Genomic DNA, 24440 nt, shown 5'->3' on the forward strand with positions numbered 1-24440 from the left:
AATCACAGTAGTCCACCAGCTCTAGCCCAATCACAGTAGTCCACCAGCTCTAGCCCAATCACAGTAGGCCACCAGCTCTAGCCCAATCACAGTAGGCCACCAGCTCTAACCCACCTTTACAAGCATAGGGTGAAAGGAGAGATAGAATAAAATCCATCACATTTTAATAATTACTCACAAATTACTCATATTACTGATCTGCTCAACACCTAAGAAATGACTGGTTATTTGAATCAATATCCCCAATGCTTCACAGGGGAAGATAGGCTATTAACTTTGAAATGTTTCTCTTAAGCTTGAAACTATTCTATAATATTTCCAAGTAGAAGGAGAAAAAAAAAATCTTACCTCATGATTGTAATCCAAGATGCCTTTTAAAATTTTCTTTAAATTGCTGATCTGTTTAGAGAGAGAAAAAAAAAAAGAGGTGAGAGGCACGCACAGATCTCAGTACAGATTACCACTGACTTGAACTCACGTGAGTCTCAGAGCCAGTGCAAGCTGAGCATTCCCTGACCACTCTGACGTCTTAAGTGGGCTGAACTCCAAAGCCTTGTGAGCAGCATGCTGGTATTCTAACACATGGATTCTCAGAGTTAAGATCTTGAGATTACAAACATTGAGCTGGCCAGTCAAGTTTATGCAACTCTTCTAAACCAACCAACCCACCCACCCACCCATCCTAAATCCCCCCAAAAGGAAATAAAATCTATGTAGACTTTAACTTAAATTTGTGCTAGTTTCTCTAATTTAAGAGTATTAAACAAAAACTACTGCCAAAATTACCCTTGGAAATCTTTTTTAAAAAATCTTTAAAATTAGTTTATATGTATGGGTGTTTTGCTTGTATGTACGTTGGCTTCCCTGGAACTGGACCCACAGAGGGTTGTGGTTGGTCATGGAGGTACAGGGAATTGAACCTAGGTCCTATGGAAGAGCAGCCAGTACTCTTAACTACCAAGCCCTCTCTCCAGTCCTTGCTGTCTTATTCTAGAAAAAACATCTCCAAATTCCTCCACTGTCAAGAAAAGGCTGCTGTTTAGCTGAATACCAAACAAAGTAAATAATTATGACCATGGGTTAACAAATATCACTACTGTATCCTGAACCACCAAGACAGACTGCCATCAGCACTGAAAACTCTAGTACTCTGAGGACCACAGGTGAGGCGAGGGGGATGCGGTGAGTGAGAGTAGACTCACTAGAGCCTAAGTTCACTGGCCATCTTATCTAGGGGAAATGACAGGCAGAGCCACTGCAGTATTTGATAAAAAGCTCCTTCAAGTTCTCTTCTGCTTTGGACCAACTTTTCATTGGAGTAAATGTGCCATACTCTGATCCTCCTTTCAATCTGGCTGAAGCTGTCCAACGTTAGTACAGATCTACCCTTCCTCATCTCAAACGCTTTGGGTCGATGATGATGGACTCGTAGTTGAATATATCCTACAACAACAGACAGTGCAGCCCGAGGTCATCAAATGAAAGGAGCTGAATTATTTAGTTTATAACCTTCTGGTTTAAAACATTTTTAGAGATTGTTTTATTTTATGTGTACGAGTGTTCTGCCTTCATGTATGTACGTGCACTATGTGTGTGCCTGGTGTTCTCCAAAGTCAGAGAAGAGACTGGGTCCTGGGAACTGGAGTCAGTGGTGTTCTTGAGCCACCCTGTGGGTAGCTGGGAGCCTAGCCTAAGTACCTGCAAGAGCAACAACTGCTCCAGCTGCTGAGCAATCTTTCCAGACCCCGAAGCATGTATTTTTTAAGAGAAAAACAAACTAAAAAGTTGCTTATTTAGGAGAAACAACAAAGCAAGCATGGTGAGCTTGCTTATGTTTGTTAATGCAAGTACTAAGAGGGGATGGATGGCAGGAAACTGAATTCAAGGCAGGTCTAGGCTACACAGAAAAAAAAAAAGCAGTATCATAAATAAAATTAACAAATTAAGATGTGTATTTCAGAAAATTTTTGGATTTGGAAAATTCATCATTTATTTCCTTTATTGATCTTCTAAGCTGTTTATGTTTCATACTTCTGATAGCTGAAAATGGACCATGTTCAAACTGATATATTCATTTAAAATAGTAGTCTCTCTCATTGCAAATGCCACATTATTTCAATCAATGGCACCATCCATAAAAGGTTACAGGACTTGCCTGCAGAGAGTAAACTGTGGAGCTCCAGTGTGGACACATGTTCCCTGATTCCAAAATTTGCCCCTGCTGGGCTTTACTGACTAAACAGTATGGCATATTCTGGTAGGCAGTGTCAAATTATTATTAATCTTCAATTCCAGATTATTTTACTAGAGGATACCTAAATAAGCTTCTAATCTCACTGAAAATATCAGATCTTTAAAAAGTATTTTATACAGCACAAATATTTGAAGATTTAACAGGTGTAAAAACAAAAAGAAATACCTTTAACCTCCAATTGTCTCCTACTTCAGTTTTGATTCTGTTTAGCCAATTATCATCGAAATATGCAGGATCTCTGCAAGTAAAGAAAAGCTGGATTAAGATCATGCAGCCCTCATACTTACAAAACCACCCAGTGCCATCATTTAAGTGATCCATACAAACATGTGTGTCACATACCAGCCATTAAATGACCCACAGGTAACTGCGCAGTTTCTAAAATCGGTTCCATTAGTCTTGGTAATAAACTACAGTTTATTTGTAGTACAGGTATAGTACATATATAAGGTGTACTACAAAATAGGGATATTATCTTAAAAGCACTAAAAGGCAAAATGGTAATATGTAGTTAACTTATTCTAAAAGTGAGTTACAGTTGAATATACAAAACTAGAACTGTTGATGGACTAAAACTATCCCAAACCAGTCAAAACCAATGATACACTTTTTAAAAAGATATACTGTCACAACAAAGTCAGAATGAGATTATATGGACAAATACAGCCAAACAAAGGGAGACCCTAAATGTATACATCCTCATTTTTCTTAGGAAATTCTCCAACCAACCAGCCAACCAACCAACGAAACCAACAAGCAAGCAAGCAAGCCTACTCAAACTTCCCAAACTCAGCATGAGTATCACTGTAAGGTTTGCTTGAATAAGTTCACATATTTATTAATTCATTTATAAATATACTGCAGAGTACAGTACTGACAGAGCTGCACGACCATCACCATCGTGTCAGATTCTCTGCATCTCCATAGAATAGGAACCTTAGGTGATGGAGATGGTTCGGTGGGTCAAAGCATCTGTTGTATGATGGCCAGCACCCAAATAAAAGCCAGGAGCAGAGGGATGTGTCTAATCCAAGCCTTGAGGGAGCAGAGTACACAGGAGGGGGGAGGGGTTGGGAGTGGTGGAGACAGGTGGATCTCTTGATAGAAACAGTGAACTCCAGATTTTAAAATATGAGTTCTCAAAAAAATCAAGGTGTGAAAGTGGCGTCCACGTGTATAAACATAGGGCAAGAGCACCCACATATACAAGACAAAGACAAAAATAAGGTAATAAGCCATGTATTTATTAGCCAACCTTCTCATTTCTTTATTTTTCCACCCCTGGAAGTTACTAATCTAACTTCTTTGTTTTTGCCCTGAACATTTTAGTAAACTCTATGTGAACAAAATAATAAACCATATGACTGACCATTTACATCTGACTTCTCTCTCAGTAAGAGGAGTTTAAGGTTTTTCTATAATGTAGCATGTACTGGGGCTTGCCTTCTTTATTGGGATATATCCAAGAACCACAGAACATTCCAGTCCCGTGAATGCACAATACTGTATGGCCTACTTTGTGTTTGCACAAGATGCATTTCTCACAAACAACTCATAAGTGACTACCACACTATGTTAATCAATTCATCAGCTGATGAATAATTTGGATTGTTTTACTTTTGAGCTATTATAATGATGCTTAATAGTCATTTATCAGCTTCTGAATGGACATGTTCATTTGGGATAAGATTGCTGGGTCACACAATTCTGCTTAATATAAAACTTGCCTGTGGTGGTTCATTCCTGTAACCTTAGCTTTCTTTTTACTTTAAAAATTGTGTGTGTATACACGAGTGTGTGTGCAGTTGCTCATGGAAACCAGAAGAGGGAACTGGGTCCTCAGGAGCTGGATACACATAGCCCAATATGGGTTTCAGAAACCAAAGTCTGGTCCTCCACAAGAAAGGTTTGTAAGTTTGATGAAGTTCAATTTATCTATCTTGTACTTGTGACATTTTTATCTAGGATGTGTCTGCCAAAATCACAAAGACTTACTGATTTTTCCCTTTTTGTAGTTTTAGCTCTTATAGTTAGGTCTCTGATTCATTTCTATGTAGTAGAAGAGAGATAACTTCATTGATTGGCATGTGGATATTCATACTCATCTATTTTTGTTTTAAGCTTAACTTAGTGTTTCCAGGCAAGGTTCTCTGCACCAAGAGAAACCAACTTAGGTAATTTGTTGCTGAAAGAAGAGACGTGTACTAGTACTAAAGAGCTGGCTGGACCTCACAGATATTGCAAGAAGATTCTGGACTGGTTTCTTTTACATTTTTCCTCCCATCGACACCATTTTCTCTTTGTGGACCAACCTCTTCCTGTTTCTCCCAATACAAAGGTAGAAATGGCTATCATTATGTTTTAAGTGCTTACAACTTCTAATTAAGACGGGCTATTATTGCCTCGTCATAATCCCCAGCAAGCTGAAATGGTCTAGCCAAAGTCTATTTTCATCCTTGATCCTATTACATGTGGTTAAAGGAGGGATGGCTGCAAGAAGGACACATCCATCACTGCGGGCAAAGCACTGAGCCTGCCAGGGATAGGTAAGCTCTCAGAGAGGTGGACTGCCAACAACTGGGCAGACATGTCCCTCCTGTCAGCACTCTCTCTGCTTCAAATCTTGTAGAAAACGAACAACACAAAGAAAACAAAGGGGATTTTACTACATTAGCAAAATATTATTATAAAGAACAATTCCAATGTTAAAAATATTAAATTTTATTTTTGACAGTTAAATCACCTGAAAGGCACAATTACTGGCAGTAAAATATTAATCTTTGCAATAATGTACAGACTGCTCAAAGTCATAGACACTGAACCACTAAGTCCTTTAAAAAATGTTTAAAAACACTGTATGGTTTAGATATTAAGTAGATTCCAAAAAGGTTGGTGTGAAGGCTTGGCCCAGAGTTTGAGGTACTATAAATAGGTAATTACATGATCAGGGTCTGAGTTCATCATGAATTATGAGGTATTAGGAAGGCTGATGGAGAATGCGGGTCACTGGATGCAAGTCTTTGAATGGTGTCTTTCATTTCTGAGCTCTTCTTTCTGTTTCCTGACATGCTTGCTCTGACATCAGCAACTTTGGTCACCCACATCCTCCTGCAGCCACAATACCTTTTCTCACCACAGAGTCATAGCAGGGGCAATAGACCATGAACTAAGACCTCTGAAAATGTGAGCCAAAGGAAGTCCTTCCCATTTTACTTTACTTATTTGTGCATTTATTGATCAGGTTTTCTTTTGCCCAGGCTGGCCTTAAACTTGCTATTTTGGAGCTTGAGGCTGGCTTTGAACTTCTGATCCTCCTGTTTCTGCCTCCTAAATCTTGCAGCTGTTCTGGGATTAAATACCCCGCCCCACCTCACCTCCTCCAGCTAGGTTAAACCCAGGGCCTTGTGCATACTGGGTAAGCACTTTACCACTGAGCTGTATTATATTTCAACCTCTCCTTCTTTAAAATAGTTTCTCTCAGGTATCTGTCACAGCCAGATAACCAATAAAAAGTTATCTTTAAAATTCTTAAGACTTGATACAGGTAAGAACTATCAGACTTAGAAATAAAGCAATTTCCCCAAGTTCAATCACAGTAAGTAGCAAAGTTGAGAACACACACTTTTGTTAAAAACAAATAAGCAGAACTCAACACATGATTCTAGCAATCATCTCAGTAAACTGGTACAAGTGGAAAAAAAGAAAACATCATTCATGGCAGCCTCTATTGAATTAGATCTTGGCACTTGTTAGTCACTGTTATACCACCCAGTACTTAACGTCTGCCACAGGACTTTCCCAATACATCTACGCAAGGCAGTTAGCATGTATTTAGTAAGCATCTAATCTACTACTTCAGCAGAATGTACCAAAATAGTCTGAACATCAGGCACAGCGGCACAAAGCTTTAACCACAGCATTTAGGAGGCAGAGGCTGGGGTAAAAGGAAGGTGAGTTTGGGGCCAGTCTGGGTTACAGAGTAAATTTCAGGTAAATCTGAGCCATATAGCAAGATCCTGTCTCAAAACAGAATATTCACCTGCACCTTTCTTACTGTTTTTTCCCCAATACAGCTTTTCCTAGCAATATACTTTAACTCTATATGCATGTCTCTAGCTGTGACTTTTGTTTAAGCAGTTTGTAATTCCAGAGAATTTCTAAACATTCCTAATTAATGGTCTTAGGCTAGAATCACACAGCATAAGGGCAATTTCCTCACAACTCCTTAAAAGATTATGGCTTTGCATTGATAGGTAAATAACAACTACATCTTATTAGGAATATTTTTCACAAATAACAAATGATCCGCCTATGCTCTAACACCTGTTAAAAACCAGCTCGTTAACCAGCAGTACAGGTATTTACTTGTGCTTACACCTGTAACAACTCAGATAAGGAAAATCACATTAGCTTTGATCCTTAACATAATTCCAAAAATACACTGTTTTCTTACAGTAAACTGCTTTCTACAACAACAAAAAAATTAAATTTTATTTCTACTGCTCATATTTTTAAGTAATGTAACATTCTTTATAAATGCTTACACATTAATATAGGCTCCAACATGAATGTAGAGTCTCTTCTTTAAGATGTTTTTGTTTATTTTTTGAGACAGGGTCTCGCTATGTAGCCATGGCTGATCTCTAAAACTCAGAGATCCCTTGCTTCTGTCTCCAGAGTACTGGGACTAAAGGTGTATGCCACGATGCTCAGTTCAGTTAGGATGACATTTTCATTAGCAAACTTTTAGGGTTTTTGTTGTTGTTGTTTGTTTGTTCGTTTGTTTGTTTAAATCCTCGGTGCTGGATAAAATTTTTTATTAGACCTGGTCTAGTCTGGACTAAGCTTATACTAGGCTCAGCTAGAACAAACCAAATCTAGTCACACATCAGTTAGCCAGAAAGAGCTCTGTTGGAGATCCGAGGGGAACTATGTGTACAGATGAGCTACTGGAGCAGATAAAATGATGTGAAAATTTCTTGCTACTGAAACTTAGCAACTTCCTGAAACCTGCTTTCATAAGGTCCTAAAGAAACTGTATTTGCTTTTTACAGTTTTCTAGTGCTCTTTACCTTGGGAGTCCCTGAGACCGTGGGCCTGGCTATATTGAAGGGTATCTGTCTTGTAAAACAGTAGTTAGCAGTGATACTTTTGCATTTTATTTCAACTCCACTTACAAGTTTTCTCTTCTAATTCTCAAAATGACCATTTCTCTCAAGTGGTTTAATGTGTACAAAAAAAAAAAAAAAAAAAGAGGAATTACTATGATAGTCCATTGCTATTACCTAATGCTGAGTTTTCGCAAAAACAAACAAAAACCCCCCAAAAAACCCCAAAACCCCAAACCAACTAAACAAACGAAAAACAAAAATAAGAACACTTCCATATAATTAAACTGCTTCAGACTAGAGAATTAAGAGCAAAGCACTCCTCTGTGTTCAATTCTGTAATAGGTGCCATGTAGGATGGAAGTTCTGAAGCTCAGTTCTTTACGCTTCCTTACATAACACTGCTCGTATTCACTAAAATGGCTCGTAGCTTTGGCATATCTATGAATGACACAGATTACACTAAAACCATGCTGATTGGGGGGGGCGCTTTGTAGGAGTTCTTTCTTAAATTATTCCAGTATAACAGGCATGAAATGGAATAATTAAACTTCGGTCTTTCTTAGGAAGAGTTTCTAATCATAAGTGTTCGATGTGGAAAAACTTAAAAAGCCCGTGTGGTGGTTTGAATGAGAAGGACTCCCATAGGCTCATATATCTGAGTGCTTAGTTCCAGCTGGAGGGACTGTTTGGGAGGGACTAGGGGGCGTGGCTTTGTTGGAGGAGTGTGTCACTAGAGGCTTTGAGGCTTTGTCATGCCCAGTCTCTCTCACTCTGCCTCCTACTTGCAGACAAGATTTAAGCTCCCAGCTATTGCTCCAGAGCCAGGTGCCTGCCATCATGCTCCCCACCATGATGGCCATGGACACACCTATGAAACTGTAGCCAGTCCCCAATTACATGCTTTATTTTATAAACAGCGTTAGCCATGGTGTGTCTTCACAGAAACAGAGAAGTAACTAAGACAGCTCTGTGCAAATTATTATACAGTAAATTATTAGTATTCAGAAGTAATTGGAAAGCTTAAATGGTGGTGGGATGGCTCAAAAGGTAAAAGATAACTGCTGTGCAAACCTGATGACTTCAACTTGATCCTGGCTTCTAAAACTGTCCTCTGATTTCACATGCACACTGTGGTATGACTGCACACAAGAGGACATACACATGCACACACACAAATAATAAATAAAATAATTAAAAGTATTTTTAAAAGGCAACCTCATTTCCTGGTGACCTCAACAAGGAACATCTCCAAGTCAGTATCTACATAAAGCTATCTGATGATGCAGATTACAAGTAACAACTACACAGAGTGCCAGTGCCAATGCAACACAGCAATTAAGAAGCCTACATAACTACTCTTTGCTAGCCTGTCTAACTAAATTACTCATTGGCCAGTAAAACAAACCTTTAACCAGGTGTTTTAGCAAGACCTGTGGGCTCCTTCAACAGGTGTAAGTCAGAAAGCCCAGTCTAGAAAATACAGACATATTTTATTTTGTTTAATTTAAATGAAAGTCTACAATACTTTCTTTTGAGGCTGTCTTTACTGGAATCCATGAAAAATAATTTCTGATTTGAATAGAACTGGAAAACAACATTTTGATGCTGAAATAATCACTTAGGCAAGCTGGGCAGAGCTAAGCATCTAGACTTGGTGTTCTGGTGCTGTGTGCCCTGGAAAAACAACAAAATGGAATGTCTCCTTGCTGAACTAGTTCTTAGAATGCCAAACAACAAAACAGCTTCCACTTTGGCAGTCGTAGGGTAGCATTAGAGATTTTCATAAGGAAGATGTGGGCGTGTGAAGTGCCAAAGAAAACACAACATGTTACTACTGTACTAGCAGCTGAGGACAGGTAAGACTTTCTGGTATTGTCTTTAAACAAACCAATGTTAACACAAAGTTGAAAAGTTGCATTTTAAGTATGATCATGTAATACACTCATAACTAAATTATTATACTGGAAGTGTTTTTATGTTATAAAGGCTTAATTTTACTTAAGACAGTTATTTAATATATTTTTTAACACTTTAACAAATGTGGTCGGGCCAGGGAGTTGGCTCAGTGGGTACAAGCATTTGCTGTGGAAGCCTAACAGTCTCAGTTCAAGCTGAAGGAGAGAGCAGACTCCCAAACTGCTCTCCGAGCTCCACATATGCACCATGGCATAGATGTGGCATGAAATGCATGTGTACACATACACACACTAAGAAAGAATTATTAAAAACGTAGAGATATATACAGTTGTTAGTTTATTAATATCACAGAAGTATCTTCATTCTGGGGAACAATGAATTTATTAGAATAGCAGAGTTTCTAATTTAAAGTAAAATTTTGTTGAAAAAATTTTAAAAAGACAAACAGAGCTGGTGAATAGAGCGCTTCCTGCTTTATCAGAGGGTCAGAACTTGCATCCTAGCATCCACATAAGGTGGATAGAGTTAAACCTGTAACTCCAGCTCCAAAGGGCCTGGCACCTGCTTCTAGCTTCCTTTGGTACCCATATATACATGGACATGAATAAGTAAAATAAAACTTAAAAAAAGAAACAATAACAAATTGCTGGTGAGGGTGTGGACAAATGGCACCTTATACATTGCTGCTGGGCAAACTAGCACAGTCACTGTTAAAATCAGCACACAGGTTTCTCAAAACACTAAAAATAGATCTCCATATGACCATCTGTACTTCTCTAGGGATTTACCCAAAGAACCCATCAACATAGCACAGAGTAATTCTACATCAATGTTTATTACAGCACTATTCAAGCAGCTAAGTTATAGATCCAACCTTGGGTAAAGAAAATGTATAATTTATAAATATATAAACTGGTTATTCAATGGTCAGCCCTGTAAACATATATACAAGTAGCATTAGATAAACTGAGCAAGTTATATTTATGAATGTAGATGTGTGTATACATCTATATATGAATATAACAACAGTAATGAAAAAGAACGCTATTAACTTGAAAGAGAAAGGAGGCAAATATGGGAGGGTTTGGAGGGAGGAAATGGAAGGGAGAAATGATGTAATTATATTATGACCTCAAAAAAAGAAAGAAAAAATTATACTTACACCATCTAACAAAAAGAAAGTGTGGTACATACATAATGGATTTATTTTTCAGCATAAAGAATAATGAAACCATATCATTTATAGAACAATAGATGCAACTGGAGGAAATGAGTTAAGTCAGCATCAGAAGGACAAATATTGTATGTTTCCATTCTTTGCTTCCTAAACTTTACACTGATACATAAAATCATGTTTATAGAGATATGGCAGCAAAAGCAAACCCATCTAGGGGAGTAGTGGGAGGGGAGACGGGTGAGAAATTAGAGGGCAGGAAGGTAGAAGGGATGAAATATGTTCACCCCTATGTATATACACTACACTGTCATGGACAAAGAATATACACAATGAAAATTTAAAAAAAGATCAAATGTGAAAGGAACTGAAATTTAGATCAGGGCAATGTATAACTGTTCCTAGGCACATGCATGTAGGCACACCAAGAATCACAGGTCCTGCCAGGTGTGGCGCACACCTTTAGTTTCAGCACTCAGGACACAGAGGCTGATAGATCTGTGAGTTCAAGGCAAGCCTGGCTCACATAGTGAATTCCAGGACAGTCAGGGCTAAGTACCAAAACCCCGTCTCAAACAAAATGAAATGAACAAGCAAACAAATTACAAGTCTGACGGTGTAAGTCATCAACTCTAACTCTTACTGTCTCCTAAGAAATGCTATCCTTTTAAGGGAGCTAGGGGCAGAGTTGTTCAGGTCTCAAATAAACCTTTGTGAGTTCCATTAAATAAAAAAAGTGTACCCAGGGCCTGAAAACAGATGCATGCATGCATTCATGCATGCTGCATTATAGAAGAAAGTAAAAACTATAGTTTTCAAACACGTATTCACGTTCTCAACACACGAAGAGGGTTCTTTCAAACATTTTAGTGACTTCTCTCATGCATGACTCATATAAACTCATGGAAGGTAGTAATATAAGGAATTCATTTAAAAATGATACTGATTTTCAGTAGAACCTGAAAAAAATCCCATGGAGTCATATATAAATCTTTTAATATCAGCTCACAAGAAGTCGGGGCTTCAAATTTATAAAACCATCTAAAAATCATGCTGAACCCAATTCACATATAATGCTTTAAATAAAAAATGTCCTGGACCAGGCATGTTGGGGCACATCTCTATTCGCAGCAATCAAGAAGCAGAGACAAGGCAAAACTCTGAAAATTCAAGGCAACCTGGTCTACATAGCAAGTTCCGGACCAGCCAGGGCTACACAATGAGACTTTATAATGTGGGTTTTTGTTTGTTTGTTTGTTTGTTTTGTTTCTTTGAGACAAGGTTTCTCTGTATAGCCCTGGCTGTCCTGGAACTCACTTTGTAGACCAGGCTGGCCTCGAACTCAGAAATCCGCCTGCCTCTGCCTCCCAAATGCTGTGATTAAGGGCGTGTGCCTCCACCACCCGGCAAGACTTTATCTTAAAAAATAAAGAAACCCTAAGTCAAAAGTTGGGTAGTGAGCTTTATAGCATTATGTTTTCAAAGTATTTAGTTAAAAATAATCAAATATGTTGCATATATCTTACATAAAGATTTCATTCTTTTAGACACGAGCACATACAACTACATATTGAATCAGAAAGTTATTGATATCTGACCTCTTTGAAACTGCAAAGAATCATAATTTCATACAGTTCAATAAAACAAAAACAAACAAGCATTTTCTTCGTTGCTAGGATGCAGAAGAGAAAAACAAGCTTCCTGGCTCTTCATAAAACTTAACAAACTTGGACTGTGTGTTTCCAGGGACAGAGGTGGTCAAAAGCAAATAACCAAGTAACATATATAAGATTCTACCTGGTACAAAGAATAACTCAAAAAGTGAAGGGACAGAGGCTATAGGACAATTGCTATACCACAGTGGTGGTCAGAGATCTCAGTGCTGAGATTACAATGGTATTCTACAAGAGACAGTACTCTGTTGGTCCTACCATGACAAAATCTGGTCATCAACCTAAGTTAGCATAACAACCGCTGCCCCAACTAAACTTGCATCCAGTCTATACTAAGTAAGTACATGCCATCAAAATCCCCACAGTGTTCTCATTTCACATGCAACCCAAGTTTATGAAAACACTTTGGTGTAGTTTATATCTGAAAGAGTCCCCAAAGATGCGTATAAAGTTTTGGTCCTGCTGTGACTGCTGAGAGACAGGAGACCCTTTATGAAGAAAGGCCTACTTGAGAGGAAGCAAGATTACCGAGGGCTCGCTCACCTTAAAGAAACTTAAGAGCCTCTAAAAACCACCCCGTTTTGCTTCTTCTCCTTTGTAAATTTCCTTTCTTTCATCCTATGAGTGTTTTGCTTGAATATATGTATGTGTACCATGTGCATGCCTGGTGCCTGGGAGACCAGAAGAGGGCACTGGATCCCTCTGAGCTGGCGTTATCAATGGCTGTGAGCCACTAGCCAGGAGCTAGGAACCAAGCCTGGGTCCTCTGTAAGAGCCACAAGTGCTCTTAACCACTGACTCATCTCTGCAGCCTGATTTGCGTTGCAGGGAGGTTGCTTCTTCTACCAGTGCTCCCACACAGTGCTGCCTTGTCAGAGACCCAAGAGGATTGGGACAGATGACCAAAAGCTGAAATGCCCCAACTGTAACCAAAACAAAGCTTTCTTTCATAGAAATTGGTTATCTCATTTTATCAGTGATAGAAAACTAACTCTCACACTAACACTTTTAATCCTTTCAGTCTAAGAAAGACTTACACGTAAGACCATATATAAAGACAAACAATTTATTCTTACATCTTCTGAAGAACCTGGGACATTACAACGCCATTCGTTAAATCTTCCACGGTCTGGCATGGTGTATCCACATGAAAGGTCTGGATCTGAAGGAAGAAAAGATCTAATGGTTAACTAATAACTATATTAAGATTTTTACATTTGTATGATTGTCTCATCTTGGGGATTGAAAACAAATTTAAAAGATAATCATAAATTTCTCCCCATAAAGGTAAAAGAGAAATCGTGGTAGACATTGGCTGACTTCTCATCGTATTACTCACAGATGATGGCCTAAGACCAGATGGTCCCTCAGTGCCTCTACCAGTGATAACTGACTCAAGAATAAAATAGGCAAGGACAGTATGGACCAAAGAGATATTTGTCGGAGAGCAGAATCAATTTCTTAATAATGTGAAAGTTATTTGTGTTGTAGCACTTACTACAGCAGCCATTACTTGAGAAACTAGTTTATCATTTTATTATTATTGTGTGAGTGCAGGATGTTTGCGTCACTGTATGCATGTGGAGGTTAGTGTAGGAGTTGGTTCTCTCCTTCTACCATGTAGGTCCAAGGGACATCACAAGACTTGGTGACAGGCACCTTTATTGACTGAGCCACCCCACCAGGCCAGAAGTAGGTCTTAAGAGCTATGTAGTGGGCAATGGAAGAAAGAGGAGGAACACAAAGAACTAAGTCTCTGAGATAAGCGTTAACCACTGAACTTACAAATATGAAATATCCTATTATGCAGAATAAATGTATTACTTATGCCAAGCCAGGTTGAGATTTCTGGTACTCAAGGGCAAACATCTTTACATGGATATAGATTTCACATCATCAAATTGTCATCATTATGTTGGATATTCACATATATACTGAATCACATCTTAACTTCAAATATACACTGAATCACAACCAACTCTGTATTAGTTATGAGGCACTTAAGAAATGAACCTAAGCAGGGCTTAGGGGCACACACCTGTAATTCTATCACTTGGAAAGTGAAGGTAGAAGTTCAGTGGTTCAAGGCCACCTGAGACCAACAAAGGAAAAATTAAGGCAGCTTCCAGGGATAAGCAGTAGTCCAACCTGGATTTAAAGGAAAGGAAACCACTGAGGATAGACAGATGAAGGCTGTCCTGGTACAGAGCTGTTAATGTACTGTGTAAACACTGTAGGATGGATGGACCAAGATTGCAGCTGAGATGATGATATGTTGTAGGAATGAGAGGAAGCCTGGAATGGATAGGTGAAAACTATAGGAAGAAACGGAACAGAGAGGAATATAAAATATGTGAAAGACAGAACTAAAGGAAGAAGTTTTGTTATGCAAGACTCAATAAGCCACAATGGAATTTATCCTAAGAGTAACGGTACTTTGTAAGTAAAGGATTAAGCATGAAAGTGAGATCTGAAGTGCACAAAACCAACCTGGATGCAATCTGAAGGACACACTGGAGGGAAAGATGCAGGAAACCCTGCTGCGGCAGTCTGTAGCACTGGCAAGGCTCACCAAGATAGCAATGATGGAAACCCTTAGATACACCCAGGTGACCACCTATCTTTATTATTGGGTTGGGGGGAAAAAGCCAGATTAATGTATATATTCATTTTAAATTTTTTAAAAAAATATACATTGCCAAATAAATCATGAAGTAATATATTGTTATTAAAATGGATGAATATCTGCTTCTTTGTACCATACCATCCATAAAAGTCAGGGTCTCATGTAGCCCAGGCTACCCTCCAACTCATTATGTATCAGAGGTCATGGTGACTTTGAGCTCCTGATTCTCCTGCCTCTATTCCTAACAGCTGAGAAAATATCTATTAACAGTACAGTTATAACTTCCTATTTTTATACAGGACAGAGTCTTCTAGTTATTGAGCAGGCTGAGGTAAGAGGATTCTAAATTCAATGCCGGCCCTGACATACAGTGAGACTCCATGGGGTGGACATATAAGAAAATGAATAAAGGGCACAAATGAAACAAACGAGCATCAGCTCAGGTCTTGTACATGCTAGGTTAAAAACTCGACGACAGCCGGGCAGTGGTGGCACACACCTTTAATCCCAGCACTTGGAAGGCAGAGGCAGGCGGATTTCTGAGTTCGAGGCCAGCCTGGTCTACAGAGTGAGTTCCAAGACAGTCAGAGCTACACAGAGAAACCCTGTCTCGAAAAACCAAAACAAACAAACAAAACCAAAAGACAACTAAAAACAAAGAAACAAACAAACAAATAAACAACTCGACTACAGAGCTATACTGCCATCTCATTTAAAATTCTGACTTTTTTTTAATGTGGAGGAATGTTTTGCACAGATTTGATGTCTGTGCACTATGTGCATGCAGTGCTTTTAGAGGCCATCATATCTTCTAAAAATGGAGTCATAGACAGCTGTGAGCTGCAATATCGGTGCTCAGAGCTGAACCTGTGTCCTCTGGAAGAGCAGCCAGTACTCTTAACTGCTGAGCCATCTCTCCTGCCTTTTTACAATTTTCTGAAACAAGAGTCTTGCTAAGCTAGCTATCCTTGAACTCACTCTGTACTTTCTACAAACTTTCAACTTGCAATCCTCCTGCCTCAGCCTGGTCGCTGAGATTATAGATCTGTGCAAATAAATTAATCTCTGTTAATCTAGTTTAACAAATAATTCATATGTACTTAGGCACTAATTTTAGAACCTGGAGACCTTTACAGTACTGACAAAGTTAAGTAATCCAAGTTCTTTTCCCTTCTACGCCAAACTGGGAATGGAACTCGGCCTCATTCACGCAAGGCCAGTATTCTAGTATTGAGTTACATTCTTACTCAGGATTACAAAACTGCCTCTAGGGGCTGGAGAGATGGCTCAGCGGTTAAGAGCACTGACTGTTCTTCCAGAGGTCCTGAGTTCAATTCCCAGCATCCACATGGTGGCTCACAACCATCTGTAATGGGATCTGATGCCCTCTTCTGGTGTATCTTCAGAGAGCAATGGTGTACTCATATACATAAAATCAATAAATTAAATTAAATTAAAAAAAAAATGAAATTGCCTCTGGTCAGTCAGAAGAAACAACACAATAAAAGCAAATAGTTTCATGTCTTATTTTTATTTATCTAGACACAGAGTTTCATGTATCTGAGGATGGCCGGAAACTCACTATCAAAGACAAGGATGACCTTAAACTCCTTAATCCTCCTGCCCCCACCTCCTGACTGGGGGAATTAGAAATTATAGGTGTGCATCACCACATCTGGTTACACATTGCTAAAATAAGGCTTTGTGCAAGCTAGGCAAGTACTCTACAAACTGGGCTACATGCTTAGTCCACAGGAAAGGATTTTACAGAAGGGGTCATCTAACACTGCCCGCTGTGCTGTCGGCTGCAACCCGCACCCCTTGCTCTTAGGACTAACAGCTACATTTTCATTCTGATTTTTAAGACAGAGCTTCTAAACACTTATTTTCTGGTTTGAGCCCTTCAGGTGCATACGTACTTAGGAGAATTGAGAACACTGACCTCTATAAACTTATCGACCTATCAGGTCTGGGTTGTAACATTTCAGGATAGCAATACAATCAAATAGCAAGATAACTGCACTTAACTATGTTAAAGCACAGGATTAATTATGGTAAATCCTGAAGGATCACAATTTCTTCTTGTAATTTCAAGAAGCTCTGAGAACGCATTCTATCTTCTCCCCAGTCCAGCAGAAGCACTAGAAGAGTAAAGGGTGAGGTCACATAGAATCAGCAACTCTGGGGCAGTGGTTCTCTACTAGGAGTGATTTTGCTCCCTAGGAGAGTCTGGAATAGCAGGGTAAGTACTATTATTTTTGTAAAAAGAAGACAGCAATGCTTCTACTAAATCCCCTAAAATACACACAACAGTGCACCTAACAATTACAAAATTCAGTACAAAATATCAAATTGAGTAAGCTTAAAACCCTGCTCTAAAGCAATAGTTCTCAAATGTTGCCTTGAGGTTACTAACTACACACTGCCTGGGAGTATGTCAGATCCTGTCCCAGGCCTACAAACTCTAGCCTCAGGGCCTAGTAAACTGGTTTGCTAAAGGTTCCAGGTGATGTTGATCAATGAGTATGTATGAGAACCACCGCTGGAGCCAGCAACCACCAAGCTACTCAGACTTTCCCCAAGTGCTTTAAACCTTTGTACTTTAGAAATGTCTAGTCTTTCATAGAGGATCAAATCTGTTGGTAGGATGGAGTTAGGCAAAGGAGGGGAAGTGGAATGGAAGGGATTCTAAACACTAGTTGCATTCCACAGGCCCCCACATAAGTAATATGAAAATAAGGACACCTAAGAAGGCTTCTTCAGCGTTCCACAGAAGTGAGCCACAGCTACGATTCTTTTCCCACTAGTTTTAGGTCATCATCTGATAGCACTCTAGATTCTTCCTTTTTAAATATGTTTTAAAACTAAGTATATGTGTGTGAGTGTTTCACCTACATGTATGTGTGTGCATGCCTGGTACCATGGAGGTTAGACAGGGTACTAGATCATCTAGAACTGGGGCTGTAGATGGTTCTGAGCCACTATGTGGGTTCTAGGAACTAAATAAACCAAGGTCCCCTGCAAGGGCAACAGATCCTCTTAACTGTGGGAGCCACCTCTCCAGCCCCTCTAGATTCTTTCTCATGTTCCAGTTTCTTGGGTAACTGGTTGGAATTATATAGGTCAGTTGTACAGTTAAAGCTCAACGCCCCAGGTTTAATCCTCAGCACTGTTAAACAAATTGACTGCTAAGATCTGGGAGAATGCAATCATTTTATCATGACCCACACAGAGTTCAAGAAACTGGCTTGAGAAGTACTGCATTGGGTTACCCATCTTTGAGCTACTGTCATGGGGGGATCCCATGGGGCCATAAAAACAATACAGGCTGTTGTCACTGGAATTAAGACCCTATTGCTAAAGACACCACATTCCTAAGCTGTGTAAGACACAGACAAATCAAGCTGGTATTGACCTGGAAGTTTCATCCCCACTGGCTAGCTTTCATAGTGCAGGATGGTGCTATGTAGGCTGCTGGGAGAGAAAGTGAACAGTCTTACCCTGCTGTGAACCCTTCGACAAATGGATATATGACCACCGATGTAATAGTGGCATCAGTGTTTTGGGAGTATGCAATTGTTTTCTGATTGGATCTAAGGCCCACCCTACAAGACAGAACCATGCTTTGCGTTGTTAACTGGGCCAAGAAGACATGCTGGGTAGGTCATAGACCCTAGGAGAGAACCTACTAGTTCTTTGCTAGATGGACATAGTATCAAACTGCCTTCTAAATATCCACTTTTATACCCACTGAATAGCTCAGCTCCCAATCCCCCCAATAACCAGAGAAGCTTATTTCTCTAGTAGAGGGCAATTAATATGAAGACTCACAACTGGTCAGTACAGAGAATAAGAAACTGTGGAGTGTGTTCAACGCTAATGGCACATCTATATCACAACCCTTTCTCTTAAGACTCAAGAGAGCACTGCAGAAGAGGGGGCAGAAAGACTCTAAGAACCAGAAGGTGTGGAGTGCTGCACATAAGTGTTTTCTGGATACGACAGGGATGGTGTATGTAAGAATCCACAGTGGGCTATGCTGAGGCTGTATGCCCAGGATCTGCAGAAGATCAAGTCAGCCAAAATTCTAGAATGAATGGAGAAGAGGCCATTTCGCTGAGAAGCTACTGGAGGCTGGAGGCGTCAGTCTGTTTTCTTCTGGGGGGCAGTCCCTAGTAGGTTATCCCTGCTCCAGAAGACGGATCTACCCGCATAAATACTGGCAACACTAAACGGATTCAATAGGTTAAAAAGAAAAAAAGAAAGAGAGTGTATGAATTGGGAGGGACAAGTGGTATTGGAGAGGAGGAGGTAAGCCTGCCCAAACCACACACCCACACACGAAAGAAATTCTCAAATTAAAAAATAGAGCCCAAATAGAGAGAACTGAGTCCTCTAAGTTATTCAATGCCCTCCACAAAAGGGCTGTGTGTGCACATATCCATTTATGTGTGCATATATCCCCACACAAATAAATATTAAATTGTTTTAAAAATAAAATGATCATTGTTAAAAAGCAAACAGGCCGTTGGAATGGCTGAGCAGGTGAGGGTGCTTACACACCGATCTGGTGACTTGTGACCTGAGTTCATTGCTTGGAAAACATGGAGAGGGCATCAACTCCAAAAAGCTGACCACTGACCTTCATATGCATGTGCTGCCAACTGTGCCCATGTGCACACACCAGTTACACACGGGGGGGGGGGGCGGGGATTTTTTTAAAAGGGGACTGACAGATGTAATGCCATAGGTTTTTGTGTTTTGTTCTGTTCACCCTATCAGGTAGGAATACATCTTTCTTCAGGGGGAAGGAAGAGGGGATAAGGTTTAATGTTTAAGCATATTCTGTTGGGCTAGCTTGTTATATACTGACAGGGTATGAAACATTTCCCATCCTTTCAAAAGCCTTCCGGTTTAAAGAATAATTTGAAACTTGGCTGAGGTGTAGCTCTGTCGTGTAACCTATCAACGTTCTCTATTTGAAGCATAGCAGTGAAGTCTAGCTTCAGGCTTGAAATTGGAACTTACAGAGTATGTTAACTATGCACTATTTCCAGTGATTTGAAATTACAAGAATGATCTAACACAAAACCAAACCATAAAGGTCTACATTGTATAAAGGCTGCTTCAAAGGGCACAATCAGATTCATGACATACCCAGTTTATAAAAAAAAAAAAAAAAAAAAAAAAACTTCAAGCTGGGTGTAGTGATGCAGGCAGACTGCTACAAATTCAAGATCATAGTTTGAGGTCAAAATGGGCCACATAGCAAGATCCTATCTCAAATGCACACATCTGTAGATTCTACTTTTCTTACATTTATTACAACCGACCTAAGTTAACAGTTCTCAAACTTCTCGGCAGTGTTCCTGCACAAAACAGTGATGGCTTCCTTCCAGAGATCCGAACCTCTAACCTAAGACACTGTTCAGTAGAATTTTTTGCTATTTGCATTTTACCTTTAAAGTGACTAAGACCAGGAGATGAACAGCTTAGTGCTAGAGCCTTCCCTCAAAATGCAGGAGGTCCAAATACCACCATCTCCCCCAATATGCAAACAAAATTAACATGTATCACAGTAGCCACTGTAAATGTATCTGGGTTCTTCTAAAAAGGACAACTAACATTTTTAGCAGTAAGTAAAATGTTCCTGGTTTATCCCATGGCTCTGCATATATGCCTGGACCCACCTCCAACCAGCATATGAAAACCAAAAACAAACACGGTTAACCGTCCAGCTAATGAAAAGGGCCGCTTAAGCCATGACTATTGACATTAAAATCCTGCATGTTTACTTGAAAATTCGATAACCTTAACCCTCATCAATTCCAAATTAGAATCTCATGGTGCTTTAGAAATGTGTTTCAGTTCCATTACGAAATCCCTTAATTTTTCCAGTTCAAAATTTTTATCCTTGGTTCCTTTTATAGGTACCATCACATCGTTTATAACAGTCAAAATGCATCTCGCGTTTTAAATGTTTTGCCTCTGAGTGATTCTTCATGTTTTGTCTATCCACCCTGCCAACGTACTATTTTCCAATGGGCAGGGCTTCATCCATCCCTCAAGGGGCTACACTCCATCCTGGCTGAATGCTACAACAAAGGCGAGCAGCATCGCTTAACTAGGGGGTCCCGACTGCCTCTACCAGGCGCCCAGGCAGAACCGACGCTTTGGATCACTGGGAGCTTGGGAGCGAAACGCCAGCGCCTCATCAAGGCAAACAGTCCTAATTACAGTGTCGCCTGCACCCCATCATTAGCCCCCACCGGGCAGGTTTTCTCTCGGACAGCAGCCAACATCTCAGGCCGGACAAGTTCCTCCTGGACCCTGGGCCCAGGCTGCCTGAGCCCGGCCGCTCCCTGCTGACCCTGACCCGGCCGCGGGTGTAGACGCGGCCGCACCGGCTCCTCAGCTCCGCCCGTCCCAAGCCCCGGATGTGACGGCAGGTCGCCCCGGGGCGCTCGCCCCCCGAGACGAGCACCGGTGTCCGCGAAAAGGTGGCGGAGTTTTCCCACCCGCCCGCTGCCCACCACGTACCCAAGTGAGCAGGCTCTCGCACAGCTCCACCCGCTCCACAGACTCCACGTTAAACATCTTCCTGGGGTGGCCGTAGCGTCTCCCTTCAACCAACCAGAAGCCGCGGCCGCTCGGCTCGGGGTTTGAGTCCGAAGGGGTCAGGCAGCAGACCGGGCGTCTGGCGGACCTTCTCTTCCGTCCGTCCGCTCCCGGGGCGCGGACGCTGGCAATCGCTCCGCACTGTCACCAACCCCTCCTTCCCTCGCTCGGGGCCGCGCGCTGCCTTGCGCGCACCCGGCGCCGCCAGCCCACGCCCTCTTGCGCGAGCGCCGCGCCGCGCCCCGCCGCGCCGCGTAGCGCGAGTCCCCCGGCCCGAGGACCACTGCGCACGCTCGCGCTCGCTCAGCCCCGCCCCTAGAGGCGCGCTCCCGGCGCCAGTCCAAGGCCCGCGGGCGCGCGCCCCAGCCGGGCCCTGCGGTGGCGGCCTGTCTGTGTGTCTCTCCAGTCCGCTCACCCTCGCCGGGGCTCCGCACTGCGCGTGCGCCGACGCCGGCGCTCTGGCTTAAGGAGCCGCCTGTAGTTTGCACGGGAGGAGTAGCTAGGTAGTCCCCGGAAATGAGCTCTATGCCGACCCGCCGACTGGCACGGTAGTTCCTCGGTCACGACGAGGTACGCGCCCCCCTCTCCGGCCGCGGGCGTGTGCCAGGCCACGCCCCCGCACGGGCGGGCCGGGGACCCGCGGACCGCGGGACTCGGCGCGGTGGCGGTGGGGGGAGCTGCGGGACCGCGCGAGGGTGGGCTCCGCGCCCACCGCTTTCCTCCGGAAGCCGGGGCGCAGCCAGCCCTGAATCGCCGGAGCCGGCCCAGAGTCTCCCTCCGGGCGAAGGTGGAACGGCTGACGTGGGCGCGTCTCGGAGGCTGGGGGCCGGTTTGGCCCGGCTGTGGGGTGCCCGGCGCTCCTCCTTGGAGCCCCCTTCTCCCACAAAAAACTTTACCCGAAGTGACAGAGGGTGGACGCCAGTTCCCCAGTGCGTAAGGACCTTTGCTGTTCCTAAGGCCTGTTACTTGTGCTGGGAGTTGGCTCCATTGAGGTGCATCCTTGCCCGACTTTCGATTTTTTTTTTTTTAATACAGACATTGTAGGGTTTCATATACGTTCTTAAGTCGCGTGCAGAACAATGCGTAGCAGTACATGTTTGAGGAATATTAATAAAATGAATTGCCACATTCCCAAGAGTTCTCTCATCCATACCACCTCTAATCTGATTTTTGTGATAGGCACTTACTTTATAAGCTTTCCCTTTTAGCTTTTTAACCAGATAAGTATACATGTAGTATAATTTTCCTTTGTTTGATTTTGAACTTTTATGAATGGATATGTACTGTGGCTTTGGCTTTTAAATACTATTAAATTATCTGCAAAAATCCCATGATTGTCTAATATCCTATTGTGTGAATACAGCCTTGTACCCGTTCTACTATTGATGTGCACTTTGTTCCAGCTTAGGGCGTCTAAGAATAATGCTATAATAAACACTCGACCTTAATGCAAAGATATTGGCGTTTCCAAGACAACAAGATACAAGATATATGCTTTGGAGTCCTAGGAGAATCTTGGATTCAAAGGTATGCATAACCACCAGATCATGCAATTTTTAATTAACAGTGCCTGGGAAGTTATCTTCCCAGGACACACCTTCACTTCTTTTTTTTTTTTTTTTGTTTTTTTTTTTGTGATAGGGAGACTTCTTTCCCATTTGAAGTTGGTTTTCTCGTTGAGCTTTTAGGATTTCCAAAAAACGTTTTGTTTTTGTTTTGTTTTGCTTGCGTGGTTGGCTTTGTGTGCGTGTGTGTGTGTGTGTGTGTGTGTGTGTAGCCCTGGCAATACTGGAACTTGCTCTGCAGACCCTGCTGGCCTCAAACTCAGAGATCTGCCTGCCTCTGCCTCCTGATTGCTGGGATCAAAGGCTTACCACCGCTGGCAGCATTGAATTTTTTAAAAATGATCCTTTTATCGACTACTGCTCGATGATCATATGTAATCGATCGTTGCATAGATTCGAAAAATCTTGGGCTGAGGAGGTAGTGCTAGACTCACTACCCTAGCAAACACCAATCTTTGGTACCAAAAATAAACAAATAACCGTATCTGAAGCCTTCTCAAAGGTTTTTCTTGCGAACATTCTTCTTAACAGGAGCAGAGATACCTTGAGAAATCTTATAAGAAATTCCATAAGAATCTCCTTTTCTTATGGTATCTATGTGGGTGCCTCTGGATCTTTGTCAGACTAGAGGTCCAGCATTCCATGCTGAAATGTTTCTGTAGAACCGGTGTCACCTTTCAGTGACTAAAGCTTATTAGGTAAACAGATAGTAAGTATATATTACATTGACTTCGGCCTTGCCTTTAGCTTCACGACCACAGGTTTTAGCCATGTGGGAGGGACTGTGGTATCTGTACAGTAACCACTTGGGCTTTCAAAGCTGTGATACATTGTGATAAAGTATGTCTTTTCAAATCTGTGAGTCTACAGTGTTTTTATGCCCTGGGTAGCATTACTGGTTTATTTTATGCTTCTAATTACTTTTTGGGGCAGAAATGATATTAAGAACTCCTTGATAATGATTACAGAAGCCATCTGACCATCAGGATGCTATATGAACCCGGGGCGGGGGAGGGAGACAGGGGAGTTGGGTGAGGACCCATTTTTCCTTTGTTACAGGAAATCCTAGTATTCCTACTAGAAAAGGGTAGCCCTTTCCATGACAGTGTTAGAAAAAGACCCAAGAGAGGGGTGTGGGCCTTTCCTGAGCTGTCTTTGTAGGCCTTACCCAGATGGAGGTTAGTTCTCAGCTACAGCAGTCTGTGAGTTCAGGGGAAGATGGTGCTGCTGTTCAATATGACAGATTTTGGATTTGGTTGTGAGCACACATGTCAGAAACAGATGAGCATGTATGTGTCATTCCAAAATTAGACTTTATTGAATAACAATAAATACACAAGGTTCGGTGACATTTGCTATATAATCCTACTTACTTTGATAATCTGGCTGAGGGAAAAGTAGGTTTTCTTTTATTCCAGTCTTAATTAATAACATTAACTCTCCTATGATATATCACAAGGCACAGTAACTAGCTGTGTGTGTGTGTGTGTGTGTGTGTGTGT

At 41.4% G+C, this 24440-nt stretch overlaps 2 protein-coding genes across 9 annotated transcripts in view; one reads left to right on the top strand and one right to left on the bottom strand.

Moving 5' to 3' along the window:
- Window positions 1-21574, bottom strand: part of Hook3 (hook microtubule tethering protein 3) — an 86232-nt gene extending 64658 nt beyond the window's left edge. For both annotated transcript variants that reach the window (XM_021170331.2, XM_021170330.2), the window contains exons 1-4: window positions 21296-21574; window positions 13206-13291; window positions 2420-2492; window positions 349-399 (exon numbers count right to left, since the gene is read on the bottom strand). In XM_021170331.2, coding sequence (XP_021025990.1) covers window positions 349-399; window positions 2420-2492; window positions 13206-13291; window positions 21296-21352 — 267 coding nt within the window. In that variant the 5' untranslated portion in view covers window positions 21353-21574. The remainder of the gene's footprint in view (window positions 1-348; window positions 400-2419; window positions 2493-13205; window positions 13292-21295) is intronic.
- Window positions 21575-21710: 136 nt separating this feature from the next.
- The window catches only part of Rnf170 (ring finger protein 170), a 23980-nt gene continuing 21250 nt past the window's right edge, over window positions 21711-24440 (top strand). For 3 of the 7 annotated variants that reach the window (XM_021170748.1, XM_029480578.1, XM_029480580.1), the window contains exons 1-2: window positions 21711-21943; window positions 22777-22900. In XM_021170748.1, coding sequence (XP_021026407.1) covers window positions 22821-22900 — 80 coding nt within the window. In that variant the 5' untranslated portion in view covers window positions 21711-21943; window positions 22777-22820. Of the gene's footprint in view, window positions 21944-21969; window positions 22307-22776; window positions 22901-24440 lie in introns of those variants that run through there. The other 4 variants (XM_021170749.2, XM_029480575.1, XM_029480577.1 and 1 more) reach the window with 4 other exon arrangements.

The sequence above is a fragment of the Mus caroli genome, chromosome 8 (assembly GCF_900094665.2).
Source record: "Mus caroli chromosome 8, CAROLI_EIJ_v1.1, whole genome shotgun sequence".
Taxonomy (NCBI): domain Eukaryota; kingdom Metazoa; phylum Chordata; class Mammalia; order Rodentia; family Muridae; genus Mus; species Mus caroli.